Source organism: Lycium barbarum, chromosome 7 (assembly GCF_019175385.1).
Source record: "Lycium barbarum isolate Lr01 chromosome 7, ASM1917538v2, whole genome shotgun sequence".
NCBI classification, from domain to species: Eukaryota; Viridiplantae; Streptophyta; class Magnoliopsida; order Solanales; family Solanaceae; genus Lycium; species Lycium barbarum.
The window spans coordinates 18,918,752-18,933,281 of record NC_083343.1 but is presented as its reverse complement, the minus strand read 5'-3'; the positions used below and the strand labels follow the sequence as shown (position 1 = coordinate 18,933,281).

Genomic DNA, 14,530 nt, shown 5'->3' with positions numbered 1-14,530 from the left:
TCGCCATAATCCTATTTAAAAGTTTCCACAATTTCTCTCAGATTCCCGAAAAATTTCGACAAAGTTTCCTCTGTAAACATAACAATCCCAAACCTGCACACAGCCCAGAAAACACATCTCATGCCTTAGAAGGCCACATATTGAAACACATGTGATATACAACTCAACCACACAGGGCTGATTACTACAAAAGAATGTAAAGTGATAAAGCTTGTCTCGTAAGTTATACCCGAACGCTCTTTCTAGAATTCCATCTTTCTCCTTCTAAACATTTCATCAACAAACTCCCTTCACGGAGGTTTACGTACTCGTAAATCATACTTCCCCTTTATCTTGTTGATTAATTGAGTACAAAACTTATCTTCAAGCTTTACCTTATTCTGATCGTTCAGAGGGCGATCGCGGGGTCACTGAATGAAGTCCTCCGTTTCTTTCGGAGGTGCTGACCATTCTTTAACACCTTATAGGTGAATCTGGATTTACTATTACAATTAATACTCATATTACATAACTTACTTGTAATACTCCAAAATGACTGAACGATACACTTTACTTTCTTACATAAGTATTGGCATCCTGAAGTTCCAACGACGAAAATCCTTACCTTGGTCCCACTCGAGAACTTTGATCTGGCACAATTCGGTCCAATGGGAGTTGGGGGAGTTCTTCACCGGGTTGCTCTTCCACAGGTTGTTCTATGACACCCACACCATTTACAAATATGCCAATTATACTGACTCTCCCAGGCTTACCACTATTCTCATTTGACCTTCGTTCTGAAGATACTATCACTCTGGAACTACATAGATAGTCATCTCCCAATATTTATCTCTCCCTTACATATTTAGTGGGTTCCTCCTGGATCTCAGACGGATCTGTCTCTATGGAAGATATGACTTCCGATGGATCTGTCTCGATAGAAGGCACATTCTCCGATGGGTCTGTATCATAAGAATAACTGGCTCTGGAAGCCCCTCGACTACCAACTTTCTTTTCCGTAGAAGCCATCTCGCAACTACAAAACAATCAAGGTTAGCGTTGGAAATATTATATCCTGTGACTTAACTCTATCACCCGATCTAGGATAGAAAGAAGGTCATTCATTCTTAAATGCCCACAGCCTCTTGTTTATAAGTGTGGCGCGCAACACACCTATAAAAAAGACTCTACTGGACATGGCTCGTGCGTCAAGGGAACCTTTGACTATGGTGTTAAGTCCTGTAAAAGTCAGACTATCAAGTTACAAGGTTTTTCTGATAGTGATTGGACAGGGTCAGTTGATGACATAAAAAGCACTTCAAGCATTGTTTTAGTCTTGGTTTGGGATGTTTCTCATGGTGCTCAAAGAAGCAAGATATCATGCTACAGTTAACTGCAGAAGCATAATTTATTGTTGCAGCAACACGATTAATCAAGCTTTTTGGATAAGGAAGATCCTGTTAGATATTGATCTAGAGCAACAAGGAAGCACAGAAGTATTTGTGGATAATTAGGCAGCCATAGCAATTTCTCATAATCCAATATTTCATGGGAAAATAAAACATTTTGATATCCGATTATACTTTCTTAGGGAAGTGCAAGAAGCGGGAGAGGTGAAACAGGTTTATTGCAAATCAGAAGATCAAATTGCTGATGCATTTACGAAGCCGTTTCATGTTACCGGATTTAAGCTTCTTAGAAGCAAACTTGGAGTCTGAAATTCTTGAAGCGGGAAGAGTGTTGTAGTTGCCTAAAAAATTGCAACGTTGTTGCAAGTGGGGTTACTGGACCTGAATTCAAGGCTGAAATTACTGCAATTGGGCTGCAAGATTTGAGAAGCACGCGCTAGAATCTGCTGATCTATTTTACAGATATTTTTGATGTTGTTTTTATTTTGAAAGTTTGTTAGCTATCTTTAAGTTCAGTTCCTCTTTTTTAGTTAGCAGTAGACTTGTTTAGCATATTTTTAGCAGCAGTCAGTGACTGACTTTGTGTATTTAAGCTAGCTTTCAAGATCAACAAAAATCAGTCTTTCAAGTCACTTTACTTGTTTGTTTTGCTGTCACAAGCTTAACAAAAAGACAATAGAAAACAACTCACCCATGGGGTCTAGGTGAGTTGTTGGATAAGAAGCAAGCCATAGGCTATAACGACCACACAACTACGTTCTCATAAATATTTGAGATAATGGTTAAAAACACACCTGAACTATTACTTTTTTGCGAGTTTCCCACTCAAACTATCAGGGGTTTCCTTTTCCTACTTGAGCCATTACCATCTATGCTATAATTTACGCTTGTAGCATATCCACCACCTGTCTCATTATAGTCTTGCATCTTTGTCTTCTTCTAAACACAACAAAGCTACTTTTATAAGAACTTCCATCTTTTCCAAACAGTTAACACCATCCAAAGTAAGGTCCACGACTTGTTGAATTTGTCAGGCAATTTGCTCAACTCCATGCATATTCCCACAAACCCAAGTAACAAGCGTTGTCGTATCTTTAATCTAATCATTATCCATGTTATTACATTGAGCGCGGTTTGGGATCTTTCCGGTGATCAACTCTAGCAGTAGTATTCCATAGCTATATACATCGACTTTGGAGGTGATAGGGGTGGTGAAAAATCCATTCAGAAGTCATATAACTCCTTGTCCCGCGTATTGTGGAAAAGCTTGAATTGTCCACTCCACCTCTATTTAATAGCTTTGAGAGACCAAAATCAGCTACCTTTGGCTCACAATTTGAGTCCAAGAATATATTGTGAGGCTTTATATCACAATGCAAGACCCATTCTAGACGCTCTTCATGTAAGTAAGCAAGACCTTTTGCTGTTCCCAAAGCAATCTCGAACCTCTTTTGCTGATCAAGAATATTTCTGGCATGTAAATTATCTGCTAAAGAACCGTGCTCCATGTACTCGTACACTAGTAGCCTGTATTTTCCCTCAGCACAATAACCAGTGGCGGAGCCAGGATTTATGTCAAGGGGGTTCAAAAATATAAAGAAGCCATAAATGAAGAAATTAAGGGGGTTCAAAGTCTACTATATATACATAAAAAATAATTTTCACCTTATATATACAGTGCAATTTTTCGCCGAAGGGTGAACCCCCTTCTATAAGGCTAGGTCCGCCACTGACAATAACCCCGTATGTCTATCAAGTTCATGTGGTTGAGCTTGCCAATTGTGATTACCTCTGCAAGAAATTCAGCTTTTCCTTGGTTGGCTTCTAATTTGAGATACTTGATGGCTGCAATTCTGTTGTCCGATAATTTTCCTTTGTACACAACACCACCACTTCCTTGTCCAATTTCATCTCTGAAATTAGACGTTGCTTTTTTCAGCTCGGCATAAGTGAATCTCTTGAACCTATTGACAACCGGAATATAAACCAGATCAAATGTTTCTTTAAAGCGTTTGGGGGTTGTAGTCAAATAAGAGACAAGACATCTGAACTCCAACACTCCAAGTGCAACAGTAAACCCAATAAATGACTTCAACCATCCAGATTGTTGTTTTCTCTCGTAGCTTCTGTCCAGCAAAACATGTGTTCGTTCACACTGTAATTTGCCTATAGGACCTTCCTCATCTGAATTACAGACATCCTTGGGCAGTTTAATGTAAACTGAACCTTTCCAAGATGGTGAGCGGTACCCATTGAAGAGCAATGTCTTCAGATAGCAGCTATAAACGCCATTCACCATTTCAAAATTGAATTGAAATCCTTTGCAGTTACAGCTATCTAAGCAATCCTGTTTGCATTGCTCGAAGGTGTGATTTTTATAATGCTTAACCTCATACCCGAAGAATTCAATGTGATGAAGATGAACAAAATCCACCATATTTCTATCAGAGCAAGAGAGCTTAAAATCTGCTTCGCATCCATAAGACCAATCCGTCACATTTTTCATCTTATGACGTTGTAGGCAAGTGCATTTCCTACCAGAATTATAACTATAAGTGCACAAACTGTTCGCACAAATTCCATGAATCATGCAGGGCCTCCAATTTAGTTGCCAAGTAACTTCCCAATTAGTCCTCTGCGTATTCAAGCTGTAGACTCGGATGTAACCATCAATATCCAGTGTTAATCTTCTTTGAATGCCTCCTTCACCATAATCAGCAGTTTTAAATTTGAAATCATCAGTCGATTTGAATTGGCCCAAACGGTCGAGAACTGCAATTTAGCTATTGTTGTAGGTGGTTCGGTTAGCTTCCCCGCTTGTTAGCCATCAGGGTGGCCAGTACACACCTGACATCTCTAAGCCTTCATAAAGAAGCTGGAGAACATTATTATCAGCACACTGTAGCTTGTAAAATCCTGATGAGTAATTGGTTGAGCTCCTCAGAGGCACAAGCTTTGAATTTTTGGTTAGTGCTTGTCCTGGAAGGACTGGAAGGAGCTAGTGTATCAGTTGGTGTGTCAAAACTTTGCCAAATAATTTCGTCTTGTGAAGCTAGAAGAACAAGGTTGCCGTTGTTCAAGAGTTTTAATTCAACAAAGGCATTTGATTGCATTTAAGTTGCCCAAACTTCGCGCTGGCCAGCATCAGTAAGAACAAGATCCCCTGATTTGGTTAAGGAAATCAACGAGTGCCTTCCATTTACAGGATCGTCTCTGTTAGCCATCCAGACTATGGTGTAATTTTTATCACCACCAACTAAATTAGTAAACCATATAGCAAAGATATAGGCATTTTCACCAACTGCGTGAAAACCTGCTGCATAATAGCATAATCACCGTTGGGCGATGAAATCACCGTATCTTGGGAAGTAGAAAGAGAGGAACCTTTACTCAAACTAGTGATAATTGAGGATGATGAAGTTGGTGCTACTAGGAAGAGTGAAAAGTGAATAACAAGACAAAATACTGGCTTATACATTTTTTGTCTACGGGAACTTAAAGTATGTGGCTAGCTTTAATACACAAAAAAAGTTAGTATATCGACTTCTTATATAGAGCAATAAAGTAGAGCTAGTAATAAGCCTGTGGACCAAAATCCAAGAGGAGAAAGAAGCAGCTAGATACTGATAGGAAAGTATTTAAGTTAATTTTCAAACTCGAAATTGAGTCTTTATGGAAGGATTTAACATTACTCATATCTCAATAATTTCAGTTACTCTTGCATTTTAAAGTGATCCAAACTTTACTTTGTAAAAAAGAGTTCTTTCTCTTACAACTGTCCTCCAAACCTCTCTTCCTCATCCAAATTCTACATTCAAAAGTTCAAGTTGAGAGTTTTGGTTTCCTAATAGAATTTCTCCATTATTTGTTTGGGTAAAAATTCAAAGATTTGTCATATCTACTAAAGTTATTCGCGTGTAATCCCATAACAATTTTGTGGTGGAGAGGGGGAGCAAATATCGCTATTGGAAAAGTGTTTTGCACGTGTTTCAAGCTCTTAATTTGTGTTCTTCATTCATGTTTTTGAAGTCTTAAATCTTTTTTGTTCTTATTCATGTTTTCCAACAATAACTTTTGAACTGTACTATATGTCGCAAGATTACTTGTAGGAGTACAAATGCAATTGTCTTAACTCATTAGAAAAAGAAAAGGGTGAAACCATTCGCCTCAGGAGTCAAAAAATCTAATGACTTACACAAGATATCAAGGATTGACTGAATAATATGTTCTGCAATTAAACTGTGAAACGTGGCTTATAGTGAATGCAATAACTGATTGACAATCTTACAGAATTTATTAAAGAAAAAACTAATCAAAAAATTGCATAGTGGTCTTCCAAATTGATCCAGCTACAAACTCTTCGTACTCTGTTTAAACTAAAAAATCAATGAGTCAATAGCTCAAAAAGTAGTAGTAATTGTCATGTAGAGTATTAAGAGTTACAAAACATACATAAACAAATGACCACCTTCAGGAATATGCTTACACTGATAACGACTAGGATTTGAAAAGTTGATCCATCATTCATTGCTAAAGGGATCTTCGCTTTTTAATGAGTTATTGGTCAAGAACCTCCATCAAATATCACTTTTTTTGTGAGTTTCATACCTGAACTATTATGTGTTTGTGTTTCCTACCTGAACTATCATCAATTATTTATCAATATACACCTAAGCTATCAAGTGTTTCCTTTTCCTACCTGAACAACTATTTATCAAAACACACCTCAACTAGTATCTTCATATGTATTTTAACCATTATCTCTTTTGTTTTTTTAAAAAAAAATTCCAATTAATTGTCTGCATGAAGTGCCATTTGGCACCATTTTAAAAAAATAAAAAAAAATAAAAAATGTACACCACACCATCAAATACTAGTCGGGGTGTCTTTTAACAAATAGTTGATGATAGTTTAGGTAGGAAGTGCAAATACCTGATAGTTCAAGTATGAAACTTACAAAAAAGTGATACGTGAGGTGTGTTTTGACCATTATCTCTTTTTTAATTGATGATACTTCTATTCAAGAATTTTTTTCTTAATAATAGAGTATATGGAAAAAGGCCAAAATTGCCCTCGAACTATACGAAATAACTCACATTTACCCTCCGTTTCTTTTTTTACACTAAGAGCCTGTTTGGATGGGCTTAAAAGAAGTAGCTTATAGCTGGAAACAGCTTATAAGCCAAGAAAAAAATAAGTTCGGGTAGGCCAACTTTTTTTTTTGGCTTATAAGCTGTTTTCAGCTTATAAGCTGCTTTAGATAAGCTAAGTTAAACAGACTCAATTATTTTTTTGGGCTTATTTTATGCACAAAATGATTTTAAGCTGGTCAGCAAACACTAAAAAAAAAAGCTGAAAACAACTTATAAACAACTTATAAGTCAATCCAAACAGACTCTAAAACTACCCCTGTCATCTATGTTTTGGACCACAAATACCCTTAATTTTAAGGCCTTGCCATTGGAGCTGACATGGCAGTCCAACCTGTAAAAAAATACACGATGACCCACTTATCCGTTTAGTACACCCGACCCATGTTTAATTGAAGGGGTAAAATGAAATTACCCCTCATTTCTCACTTAACTCTCTCACTCCTTATTGTCGGAGCTACGCGATTCCCAGCTAGGGTTTCGAAGAACAATTGAAGTTGGCTACCATAATTTGCATATATTAGGTAAGTTCTATCCCATTTAAGTAGCTAAATGATTTAATTTTTGGTTTACTAGTAGGTAAGTTTTATCCGTACGTGTTTAATTTTTAAGTTTTGTAATTAGGGTTTATGATTTGGGCTTTTCCGTTAAACATTTGATTTAGGGAATGATGATTTATTTTTATTTGATGATTAGGGTCCGATTCGTGGGGATGAGTTAGGGTTTACTGAAAATTTGAGGACTTTGTTTTTATTTGATGATTAGGGTCTGATTCGTGGGGATGCTTGTCTTTCTGTTTCTTTTTAATATAGATTCCCTTAAGCTCTTAATTTATTGATATGGGGCCCTCTATGTTTATTTTTTGTGGTTTTCTGGTCCAGACAATTCACTACGAAGGATCATTATTTTGATCTTTTGTTGCACAATGGGGGTGAATGGGTTAGAAAATCTCAAGTAATCTATGACAAGAAGTATGTATCTTTTATCAGAGCCAATGATTCAGAACTCCTGACAATAACATACACCTTGTAATTTTACAAGTGGGTTTGGAGAGGGTAAAGTGTATGCAAATCTTACCCATACTTTGGATGTAGAGAGGTTGTTTCCAATAGACTTTCGGCTCAGGAATTGATTCAGAACTCCTAGACTATTATAATGTAGAAGAGGAGTTTATCACAAATTTACAGGACATATAGTTGTCCAGCAACTGCTTGTGAAAGGGCCTTCTGAAAAGTATTAGAACACTTCAATATTTATTAAATGAACAGTTCAGGGTACTTCATTTCTTTGTTGTACTCCCTCTATTCCAACTTATGTGATAGATTTTTCTTTTTAGTCTGTCCCAAAAAGAATGATACATTCTATATTAAGAAATAACATAACTTAAACTTCCTTTTTTACCTTTAATGAAATGATTACAACCACACAAATACTTGGGCTTGTTGTAGACCATTAGTTTCAAAACTCATTCTTCCTTTCTTAAAATTATCATGTAATTCTAAATCCATTCATGCTTACCATGTAACTTGTATGGATAGGGAGAGAAATTTGAAAGTTACCTGAAATCATTATTCTTCAAGCAAAGATATATTCTTTTTTCCAATAGGTCATGTACGACACTAATAATCAATTAAGGAATTTTAGTGAATCAAATCAACATTACAAAAAGAAAAATAAAACAAAATCCAAGATCCCAATTAAAGAGATGAAAGCAGCATGTTATATGCAATTGGATCCTATATATGAATATTTGTCCTAGGAAAAAAGAGAGAGAGAGAGAGAGAGAGAGAAGAGAATGACATTAGATGGGAATGTTCACATGTTCCATGCGGCAATGGTGGCAATGTCACAATAGATGCCAATGAAAGGTCACAGAGAATTCCATTACTACTACAACTTGTAATGTGGGTTAAAAATTCAAAGAATTCCTTTACTAAAGAAGTGACGGACAATTCCTTTGTCACTACTACTTGGTATGTTTAGGTGTATTGTCAATTGTGTCCTTTTCGTACAACTTCATGTAAAAATTAGGGTACATAATTAAGGGTATAAAAGTCGATCAACATTTAGAGAATATTTTGGTCGTTCAAAATTTAGCGCAAATTATTTGTGCTTTTAATATATGTAGATATGATTATACAATATTATACAGAGTTATACACAACTATACATACTTATACATAAATATACAAATTTATACACATGTATATATAATGCTTAAGCAATGTATTTGTATTGTATATGTGTGTATAAACATGGAATATACACATTTACACTAAAAAACACATGTTATCCGCCATTAGAGTTCCATTTCAATACCAAATTCACCGCGCCCAAGAAGAACAAGAACAAGAAGCAGAAGAAGATGTCATAAATACACAAATGCTTTCCAATTTAGATCTTACATTTGAAAGTTTATCAAAAAATTATTGACGAATATGACAAAAAAGATTCTCCGATGAAGTCACTCCTTTTCTCTGTCTGGCAGCGATGGATCTGATCGGAAAATTGTTTCTCCTGCGATGGGTCCCTCTTTTCTTCCAAATATGGCCGTTCGAATTTGGTTAAGAATGAAACATTAAGATATTATGAGTATGAAGATGAATTTGGGCCAGATCTTGCCGTTCGAATTTGGTTAAGAATGATACATTAGACGGGGAAGAGAGAAGGGTGGAGAGAGAGAAATCAGTGTTGAAGAACGAGGCAGATCTGGGCCTCTTCAGGTAATAAACAAAATATGGGCGAAACTAGGTAATAATTTTGCACAAATAGACAAACAGTATTATTTTCCCTAAAGAGAACAAAACAATTACTGAGAATTATAAGATGTTTGACTAATTTGAATTGGAAACCAACCTGTATTGTTCAGTAATAATGTCTATATATGGCTAGCCATGCTAAACGTTCAGAAAGCCTAATATTTGGTGCATGAGAGACTATTACTTTCTTCAGTTCTGGCATGGTCACCTCATCAATGTCTATCTCCCACAAGTTACTTCCAACAATGTGCAACTCTCCAAGTTGAGGAAAGCTATTGTCAGTTATAAAGAGGTTTATCTTACTCTCATAACATTCAAACTAGCAGTTCTTAAATTTGAGTATCTTTGATTTGGGAAGTCTACTGAACATTATTAGGTGATGCATATCTACCTCAACAGAGAAAAGAGAAAGCTTGACAAGATTTGTGGGCAATGCTTCAAAGTTCACAATATTCAAGTCTGCATTTATCAAACTTAACTTGAGAAGATTACTATAGGAAGACAAGTTGATTCGCTGGAAATCCTGCAGGCCGGATTCTGCCTTGCTCCACAGCTTCAAAACCTCCAGCTTTGACAGTATTGCCACGGGAGTACTTGAAAATACCTCTATCATGAACTTCCTTTTTGCCTTTAAACTCAATTTTCTTAAAATTTTCAATTGGTGCAACCATCATGCCTTCATATAGTAATCATCTATCCAAATTAGAGTCTGTAGATTAGGCAATAACACGTTGCTTGAAGAAAATCCACCTGATTTGTAAAATAGCTGAGCTACAAAGTTTGAAAGACGAAGATGCCTCAATTGTTTCATTTCCATAACATCAAAACAAATGCAAAGATTGGTCCGTTGAACATATAGGGTCAATAAATGCTTGAGCTTGACTATACTATGTGTTATTTTTCCGTTGAAGTTTTGGCCCTGCAATTTGAGGTAGCCTAAGCAACTCAAATTCCCAATTCCTTTTTGAATACTAACGACCCTCTTGGAGTTACTCCTAGGAATGTGCATAGACAACACTCGCAATAACTTGAAGTTAAGATGAGTTTTACGAGACATATAAATGTCTTCACTAATATATGAAAGGGCACGAAGCTTCCTAGGCTTGGAATTTGAAGAGAAGAATTCATCAACACCACCAGAAATAGAATAAAAGCCTTAGCTGTCTAGCAACAACATCATCAGATGTGATATTGTCTTCGGTGAGAAGGAAGTTACTCTCTTTCGCCAATGTAACACACAAACTATGTAGTAAATCATGTATGCGACAACTTGCTATTCTTCCTTGGAATGTTCTTTTGGAAACCTGAATCAGGTCTCTTGAAACCAAATCATTTAGGATATCCCCTGCTATATATTCAACCTCGTGTCCATTGCCATCACTTACTACTATAAACTTCTCAGCGACCCAAATATTTGTCAAATCAAATGCAAGAACTTCTTAGCCTTCAGGGAAAAGTCCAAAATACAAGAAACAGGGCCTTAATGCAGTGGGTAAAGCATTGTAACTTAGAGACAATACCTTAGCACATTGATATTGAATGTTTTGACCCATAGTCTCAAGTACCCTATTCCATGCATGTTCAGTTCTCTCCCTTGCTCTTAGCATGCCTGCATTCACCACAATGGCTAGTGGTATACCATCACATTTTCCAACTATCTCTCTACCAATGTTTTGCAAGTTTGGTGGAGCATTCAACCAATAATTATCACTATCAAAAGAAAAAATCCTATTTGCAAAGAGTTCAATGCTTTTCTCTGAATCTAGATGTTTCAACACGTGGAGCGAGCTATACCCTCCTATGTATCTACCTACGTTGCTATTTCAGGATGTGATAATTGTCTTATTACAATTTCTTGAATCACATTCAAGAAGTACAAGTTTCATATCATCCCAAATTTCAAACATTCCAAATGTCATTCAAGAGTATAACATACCTTTTTCTTTTCAAGAACGACCTTAGGTTTTCTGCCAAATTCTCTTTCATTTTATCTTCCCTCAGTCCAACTTGTTTGGCTATGTCAAATAAGATTTCTCCCACTCTTGGCTGTTGTGAAACATAGACCAATGCCGAACACTCGAAAATTACTCTATATGCCTATAAAGTTTCTTGGTAAGAGTTGTTTTGCCCAAACCGGGCATGCCAACAATCGAAAATTACTCGATATTGAGAATCTTGATTAAGTAGTTTTGCTTTTGGCATATTAATCGTCATCCAAACCAATAACCTCTGTTTCATCAGCATGAAGGAATAAACTTCTCCAGTCTATTGGAATGTAATCGTGGTGATTATTGCTATGTATATCCATGATGCCGTAAGTGGTCCTCACACGATCAATCTCAGCAACCCTTCTCTTTATCTTCTCTATCTCCATAGCAAATTTATGGACAAAAGAAGCATGTAAAGGGATAAAGCCGGCTTCTTAAGGCGACCAATTGCGCCTTTGCTATTTTGGGATTCATGAAGTTTTGGAAGGAAGTCATCTAAGAGGTCCTCTACATCACCTGCCAACTCTTGAATATCTTTTATAAAGTTTTTCACTCTTGAATCGCCTTCAACTGCCTTGGCCTTCGCATCATCTATATAAGATCGAATGTATCTCATTTCTCTCTGGAGCCAATTGATATCCTCTTTCAACCAATATAAGCCTTCCTTCTTAAAAGAGTAGATTTCCAGCTACTTCTGCAGCCTTGGTGATGACTGCAGTAAGAATAATTTCAGCCATCTCTTTTCCTTCCTTTCTTTTTCAGTAGCTAGGAAGGCTAGTCACTAAATCTGTAGATAAAGAGGGAAAAGATAGTTGCCTTGCGATTACCTAATTAAACAAGAAAGCAGTTTTAGGTGTGTGATATTAATTTTTCATTGATCAATAGCATAAACAAAATGATGGAAGAAAAAAAAAAATAGCATAAATACAATGTTAGGAGAGGATAGTGCTACAAGTTTGGCATTGGATAGTTAAAAACATATGTTGAATGTATATTGCAAAAGTAGATCATGCAAAAATCATGATAAAATCAATTTATGAAGTACAAAATGATTGATATTGTCCTAATCTGTCTCTTTAATTGATCAGTTAGCCAAAGTTTGTGGTGCTTCTTTCCTATCTAAGATTATCAAACAATGAAAAGTGAAAGATGTACCTGGTAGATGGTGCTTAACTGATGTATCTTCTCGATTTCTAGAGAGAAAATAGAGAATCTTTGAAATATATGGGTGGCACTGATATGAATATATTATATTAATATAATAGGCTCTAAAAAGTTTCTTAAATTTAAGAGGAGATTATTGAATATAAAGGATCGTGGGTAAGTACCGACGAAGCAAACAAGTCGAAAATTTGGAGAATTACGGAATATAAAGTCAACGAATACTTCAAATATTCAAATGTTTTTGAGACTTTTTATCCTTAAATTATTGATTTACAATTTGTATGATATATGATAGGCAAACACGTGTACATATTAAACACAATAATAATTATTCTTATCTCATGTAAGCTGGTATGTCGTTTTATAACATGAATAACAAATGTTAAAAGTCAGACGATTGAGGCAACACCACGCGCAAAATCCAACAGCAAAGATGAGTTTACGCTACAAATGAATGGCTTGAACTTAATTTATGCGAGTCAAAATGAATTGAGTTATCAACCCACCGAATGGTTACTTGAGCTCAATAGGATCAGTAAAGTAAAGCCTAGCTCCCCTTGCTTGTACTTTTTCCTTTGAGTTTTGTTGTTGATATATAAATTAAAAACAGTAGTCCTAGACACCTCGCCGAGTGAATTTGCTTTTTTTTTTTTTAAAAAAAAAAAAACTTGGGCTTAAATAGAATACTGTCAAAAATGGGATAGACAATGAGTCATAGTACAACTGCTCAATTCTTATTAAGTTTTAATTTTTTTATTTATTTCATATAATTTATGAATACCTAAATTATTTGAAAAAGGTTCTTCCGGTGGCGGAGACAGGACTATCACTAAGGTGTTTCAAGATATGAAAAACCAAACACGCAAAAATTACAAGATAAAAAATGGAGGGGCATGGAATTGCAAGACTAACCTTAACCCCCTAATATAATCCACCCTATCATACCCCGTTTATTGTTTCTTCCTACTTTTACCCTACTCTATTGAGCCGTCTTAAATTTTCTTGTGTTTTTTCCCTTTCACACTTTGCTAATGTGAGATGCTTTGTGCACCGGGCCTTCTTTTAATACTTTGCAATGTTCTAATTTATTCTAATTTTTTTTTTCTTCCAAAGTCCTTCAATCATATATTACTTTGCAAATCGTCAAGATTATTTAAAAAGGTGTAGAGATTGAGTTACTTTTTTTTTTTTTTAATAATTAAGAGAACTTGTATTAATCACCAAGGAAGTCGTTAAAAAATAATGAACACCAACAGGGATCTCAAACTATAAAGAAGCAGCACCTATAACTACATCCGACTAGGCTAATTACAAGATCAAAATATAAACTGACTAAGAAGATAACTAATGCCAGCAGGTGTTCTCACATTATTGGTAGACACAATCTCTTTGGAAATATTATCTACACTTCTCTCAATTTTCTCAAAGATTCTAACTGTCCTCTCAATCCAAACAAAATAGATGAATTCTGTGTATATCAGCTTAAGCAGTTGAGCCTTCTGGGAGTTTTCTTTGGAAGCAGTAATGTTATATTGAAACTGATCCTCCCATGAAACATGTTGTACAGGTGGTCTCTGAATGCAAAATTCTATGCCATAATCCTTCAGTGTAGCCACAGTTCAAAAACAGATGCTCCCTAGATTCATCTTCATTCCAGCATAATGAGTGGGTTTTCTCCAAATTCATACCCCGTTTCCTTAATCTATCAGTAGTTAGTGATTTTCCATGGATCAGCAGCCATAGAATGAATCTACTTTAGGCCTAGCTGCATTGAACATGACACATTTCCGGGGGACCTTAGGTTGGTTGCCAATGAGATATACATAAAGCTGTCTAATGATACCATGTTGAGGGTTGATATGAAGTTGACCATTTTGTAGCACTACTTTTGCATCCATAACCTTTCTAATCATCCAGCTAGCCTGACTTGGACTTGGACAGTCAAATAACTGTTGGTTCTTTATATAGAACATATGAATCCATTTCACCCAAAATCTGTTCTTTTTGCTAGCAATATCCCAACAGTGTTTAGCAAACGCAGCTCTATTCCACAAATTTAGGTAGATAAGATTAAGTCCACC

General features: G+C 35.9%; 1 protein-coding gene and 1 pseudogene across 1 annotated transcript; both read right to left on the bottom strand.

Moving 5' to 3' along the window:
- Nucleotides 1–825: 825 nt before the first annotated feature.
- On the bottom strand, nt 826–4,866 carry LOC132601356 (putative receptor protein kinase ZmPK1). Its single transcript, XM_060314452.1, has 8 exons — nt 4,773–4,866; nt 4,517–4,701; nt 4,236–4,386; nt 3,178–4,091; nt 2,711–2,842; nt 1,661–1,729; nt 1,297–1,436; nt 826–1,015 (listed from the first exon to the last, which is right to left on the bottom strand). Exons 1-8 carry the CDS (start codon nt 4,864–4,866, stop codon nt 826–828), a joined length of 1,875 nt encoding a protein of 624 aa, XP_060170435.1.
- Nucleotides 4,867–9,153: 4,287 nt separating this feature from the next.
- On the bottom strand, nt 9,154–12,022 carry LOC132603264 (toMV susceptible protein tm-2-like; annotated as a pseudogene).
- Nucleotides 12,023–14,530: the final 2,508 nt, after the last annotated feature.

Bases quoted from the DNA above. Each gene is read 5' to 3' on its own strand.
- LOC132601356 (XM_060314452.1), bottom strand. From the start codon at position 4,866: ATGTATAAGCCAGTATTTTGTCTTGTTATTCACTTTTCACTCTTCCTA. The intron at 4,387-4,516 runs GTTTGGGCAACT...CTGATACACTAG, and splicing joins CTGATGCTGGCCAGCGCGAA to CTCCTTCCAGTCCTTCCAGG. The intron at 1,437-1,660 runs GTAACATGAAAC...AATATCTAACAG, and splicing joins TTCTAAGAAGCTTAAATCCG to GATCTTCCTTATCCAAAAAG.